The sequence below is a fragment of the Sardina pilchardus genome, chromosome 22 (assembly GCF_963854185.1).
Source record: "Sardina pilchardus chromosome 22, fSarPil1.1, whole genome shotgun sequence".
NCBI classification, from domain to species: domain Eukaryota; kingdom Metazoa; phylum Chordata; class Actinopteri; order Clupeiformes; family Clupeidae; genus Sardina; species Sardina pilchardus.
Window position 1 is genome coordinate 26,073,400 of NC_085015.1, and position 5,168 is coordinate 26,078,567.

Genomic DNA, 5,168 nt, shown 5'->3' on the forward strand with positions numbered 1-5,168 from the left:
CCGTCTTTTACTGTCTGTTAACGAGAACGCTATTAGTGTTCGATCCTAACTTCCGGGAACTATTGTTGAGAAAATATGGAACATTAGCGTCAATGGAGTTGTCGCAACTCTGTCTTTATATGGCTCTGGTCCAGCCAGCTCTACGGGGCATCCATCTGTAGTGTCCACTATGGTCCAGCATTACGGGGCATCCGTCTGTAGTGTCCACTATGGTCCAGCATTACGGGGCATCCGTCTGTAGTGTCCACTATGGTCCAGCATTACGGGGCATCCGTCTGTAGTGTCCACTATGGTCCAGCACCACGGGGCATCCGTCTGTGTGTCCAGTGCTCTCTCAGCCCCCCCCCCCCCCCCTTACACATGGCTTTGTTTCCCTGATGTAGCTACGCTAAGCGCTACCTCTTTACTCAAGGACATGGAGCCAATTAGTATCTCATTCAGTGCAGTTGGAATGCAGTTCAGGGTTGGAATGGGAACCGTTATATATTTATTTATATAGTATATATATTTCTACTGTTGGCCCCACAGAGGAGAGGTCTAGAGGTCTGTGGTGCGTATGGTAGCAGCTAGAGTGCAATTGTCCCGTGTGGTTGTTGTGCAGGCGCAGGAGTTCCGTATCTACACGCACGAGGTGTGTGAGTTTGGGGAGGGGGTGTCCGTGCTGCTGCTGCTGCCCCCCTGTGAGGACGTGTGCTCGGCCCCCGGCCAGAACCAGACCTACTCGCCCCGCGCAGGCCTGCTCACGCTGCCCCTGCAGGTCTTTGAGCTGGGTACGCACACACACGCCATACTGTACCACACACCATACCGCATACACACACCATACCACACACACACCATACCGCATACACACACCATACCACATACTGTACACACATTCACATACACCATACACACATGCACACATGTACACACACACACACACACACACACACACACACCTGCATGTAATGTAATAATTATTTCTTGAAGTATTGCTTGTCTGTCTTGCTATTGCAAAAAAAATACAAATAAAAAAGAGATTGGTTCCATCCAGTTCCAGTGAATGTGTGCTCTCTCTCTTGTGTAGTTCATTTTGAGGCGTACTGTCCCAGTTTCATCGGGCCTTTCTGTCGAGTGTCTGCTCTCCTGGGGCTGGAGTCGCTCATGTCCCAGCAAGCTTTACGAGAAGCCTTCTCCGAGTCAGAGCTGCTCGCCGCCAAACACAAACACCAGCAAGTGCAGGAGCACATGCAGGTAGAACACTAATAATAATAATAATTATTATAATAATAATAATAATAATGATAATTATAGTAATAATAATAATTATAGTTATGATAATAATAATATGCATGTTTGCGTTTGGTGCTATTCTTGCCATTGTATTCCTTGCATTAGTGCATTCTGTAAATCACATTTTATTTTATAAAGCATTGTGCTCTAAACTGATGCTAATGACGTCTCCCTTGAGTTATTTATGGCCTTTGGCTTGTCAGTAGTAAACAGCTCATTTAACACATTCTTATTACTAAATTGCCTCTCTTAAAATATTTGACTGCATTTTTGTACACTTCTGGGTATTCATGATGCACAGTGTCATTTTGTCAGGCAAAGTGTCAAGTTCCAACTGGCATGTTGTCAAGTCTCAGTTGAATTGCTGCTTGTCTTGGTGTGGCGTGTGTGGGCGTGTGTGTGTGTGTGTGTGCGTGTGTGTGTGTGTGTGTGTGTGTGTGCGTGTGTGTGTGTGTGTGTGTGTGTGCTCAGCAAATGGAGGAGCTGTGGCGCGAGTCCCGCTGGATCATGGACGCGCTGCAGAACGCGCGCTACAAGCAGCCCGCCGGCGGCATCCTGCTGGCCTGGCTCATGGACTTCTCCCGGGAGACGCTACCCGAGACGCCACGCTCCACGTCCTCCGCGCCCGACTACCTGCCCTCCCCGCCCGCCTCCCCCGACTGCCACCGCAAACACTCCGGTCAGGCCAGCGCATTAGCCGAGCAGGCCACCACTTGCATTTCATGAATATATGAATACTTTACTGTCTATATGAAACAGAGGTGTGTTGTGTGTGTGTGCGTGTGTGAGTGAGTGTGTGTGTGTGTGTGTGTGTGTGTGTGTGTGTGTGTGTGTGTGTGTGTGTGTGTGTGCGCTCACGTGGAGTTAGTCACCGTTGTTATCTCTTTTGCAAAAGCCCAGCATAAGGTATTTTAAACAGAAGCGTGGCCGTTTTCTAAACATTTACGTCTGCGCGTGTGTGTGTGTGTGTGTGTGTGTGTGTGCAGATCTGCCGGGCCTGTCTGATGAGGAAGGGTCGTCCGAGGTCTTCCTCACCACCGACAGCGACTACGACTCCAGTCGCGCCCAGAGCCCACGGGAGCTGGACCTCCTGCCGTCGTCGCCCGGCGTGTGTGGACGAGGCGGCGGGGGGGTCGTGTCCGCCGGCTCCCGTCCCGACGTGGTGCAGCTGGGTGGGGGTCCTCTGGCCGGGCGGGGCAGGAGCAGTAGCGGAGGTGGTGGAGGTGGAGGTGGAGGTGGAGGAGGAGGGGCGTGCATCCCCGAGGCCTTCGACAGTGACTTCATCCTGCCCAGCCGGCAGATCGAGCTGCTGCGCATCACCGAGAAGCGTCAGGCGCTGTGCGTGCGGACCAGCAGCCTGGAGTGCCCGCCCACCTCCGCCGCCTCCTCCTCCTCCTCCTCCTCGCCCTGCGCCGCCAACGATGCCGCCTCGCCGCCGGGACGCCGTTTCCACGGGCAGAGCCGCCCGGCGCGGCCCACGCGGGCCCACTCGGAGGACAGCGGCGTGAGACGACTCTCCGCGCCCACCTCCTCCTCCTCCACCAGCTCCAGCTGGCACACCACGCTACGCATCTACCCACAATACCCCACCGGCCTGCCCAAAGAGACCAGCGTCAAGGTGCCCGCCCTCTCCCTCTCTCCCGCTCTCTCTCCCTCCCCTCTCTCGCTCTCTCTCTGTCTGTCTGTCTCTCTCTCTCTCTCCTCCTCTCTCTCGCTCTGTCTTTCTCTCTCCCTCTCTCCCTCTCTCTCTCTCTCTCTCTCTCTCTCTCCCTCTGTCTCTTTCCGTCTCCCACTCCCCGCTAACGTCAGATTTAAATGAGCTTTATTGGCATGACCAATGCACGTATTTGTACTGCCAAAAGTCTTAAATCAGAACAGAAACCACAGGTCAGCGCAAGGTGATACTAATATTCTCTCTCTCTGTCTCTCTCTCTCTCTCTCTCTCTCTCTCCGTCTCCCTCTCTCCCTTTCTTTCACTCACTCTCTCTCCCACTCTTTTGCTCTCTCTCTCTCTCTCTCTGTCTCCCTCTGTCTCCCTCTCTCCCACTCTCTCTCTCCCTCTCTCTGTGGGTGGGTGCAGGGGAGTTCTCTGACAGCGTACACTGTTGCTTTAGAACCCCTGGTGTTTTGACGTGCTTCCTTTGAAGCACCTGACTAATGCATAACAACTGCGCGGATAACACTAGCCGCTTATCAGGCCGCTAAAGGTGTGTGGCGGCCCACGCGGCCTTATTAGGTATTATTTATGAACGCTGTTGTTATAAACAGGTTATTCATAAACTGTGTTTTATAAATTCTGCAGGCAAATTGATAGAGCCTTGCGAGTATTGACTGTTAGATCTGGGTGCCCTGGTAGGTGTCTCATCCTCACTGTTAACAAGATCATTGTCTGTGTACTTTTCCTTTGCTCTAGATTTTGTAGCTTTGAAATGCAGGAGGCAGTGATCTTGTGACGTACAGGGAGGCCTCACTGGGCCCGTGACTGAAGCGTTCCCTTGGCATAGCGTGTGTGTGCTTAAATTAGCTTCCACTGTAATCAATGGAACTGGCTACACCAGACGTGATAGCAGCGCGTGAGTCTGAATAAGTCAGACAAGTCTTCTAAAACGACTTTTTTATGGAGCACTTCAGCTGCAGACCTGGCACAACCCACTAACAGGCTCTGACGTTTTCAAAAGCTTCATTAGTAGATTCATATGGGCCAATAGAGTTGTAATTGAGGTTAAGAAAACAGTACAGTCTTGCTACTTTATGAAGCATACTGTCACTTTTTCACATATACGTGTGTTGAAGTTATGAAAAATCATATTATGTCATTGGGTTGTATTTTTAATACCTTAATACCTAATTCTTTGTGTTTTGAAATGGGGCAGCAGCTTTAAGTATGATGTAGTGTTAGCAATGTGCAAACTGGCGTCTCTGTTAGGGTGTGGTGAAGTGTTAGCCAGTATGTGCTAACTGACCATCTCTACTGTGTGTGTGTGTGTGTGTCTCTGTGTCTCTGTGTGTGTGCGCGTGCATGTGTGTGTGTGTGTGTGTGTGTGTGTGCCCCGGGCAGCTGCGGGTGACCCCCAACACGTCGGCGCGGGAGATGGTGCAGCTGGTGGTGCAGGAGATGAACGCGGTGGCGCGCCAGCTGCTGGGCGGTGCCGAGCGCTGCCCGCTGGGGCCCGAGGGCTGGGCGTGCGTCTGCGCCGGCTCCGGGCCGGGCGCGGCCTGCGTCTGCGGCCCCCCTCCCCTGCCGGGCGTCTACGGGCCCGAGCACCTGGAGCACTTCGGCCTGGTGCTGGCGCTGGACGAGCGGGTCAAGTGGCTGCAGGACGACTTCTGCCCGCTGCAGCTGCAGAACCCCTGGAGCCGCGGCAAGCTGTGCGTGCGCATCAAGGAGTACTCGCCGCTCGCCATGCAGCACAGCCGGGCCACCACCGTCTGACCCGCACACACACACACACACGCACACACACACACACACACACACATGCTCTTATACGTCCAAATACCTGGATGCACAAGCATTTCTGGTACATGTAAAGGTTTACAAATGCACAACACTACACTCAAGCATGCTGGCCAAGCGTGCATGGACGCACTCCCTCATACACTGGTGGCCATTAGTGTGCATTCACACACACACATACACACACACACACTGACACACTGACACACCGCATATGCATGGCTGGACATCACATGCAGACGCACAGGTAGACATATACACTGGATTTGTGTACAGTCGTACACATCACCCCCACACACACACACACACACACACACACTTGTGGCCATGCATAGCCATAGGCACATGAGAGACTTGTTTCTAATGTCCAGACCCCCCCCCCCCCCCCCCCTCTCTTTCATAACTCTGTTTTTCAGTGTGTTCTTTAGTGCTTCTC

At 52.8% G+C, this 5,168-nt stretch overlaps 1 protein-coding gene across 1 annotated transcript in view; it reads left to right on the forward strand.

Moving 5' to 3' along the window:
* Nucleotides 1-4,708, forward strand: part of LOC134069716 (ankyrin repeat and fibronectin type-III domain-containing protein 1) — a 71,762-nt gene extending 67,054 nt beyond the window's left edge. Inside the window, exons 16-20 of the mRNA XM_062525744.1 lie at nucleotides 602-770; nucleotides 1,070-1,236; nucleotides 1,747-1,954; nucleotides 2,262-2,893; nucleotides 4,334-4,708. Coding sequence (XP_062381728.1) covers nucleotides 602-770; nucleotides 1,070-1,236; nucleotides 1,747-1,954; nucleotides 2,262-2,893; nucleotides 4,334-4,708 — 1,551 coding nt within the window. The remainder of the gene's footprint in view (nucleotides 1-601; nucleotides 771-1,069; nucleotides 1,237-1,746; nucleotides 1,955-2,261; nucleotides 2,894-4,333) is intronic.
* The last annotated feature ends 460 nt before the right edge of the window (nucleotides 4,709-5,168 follow it).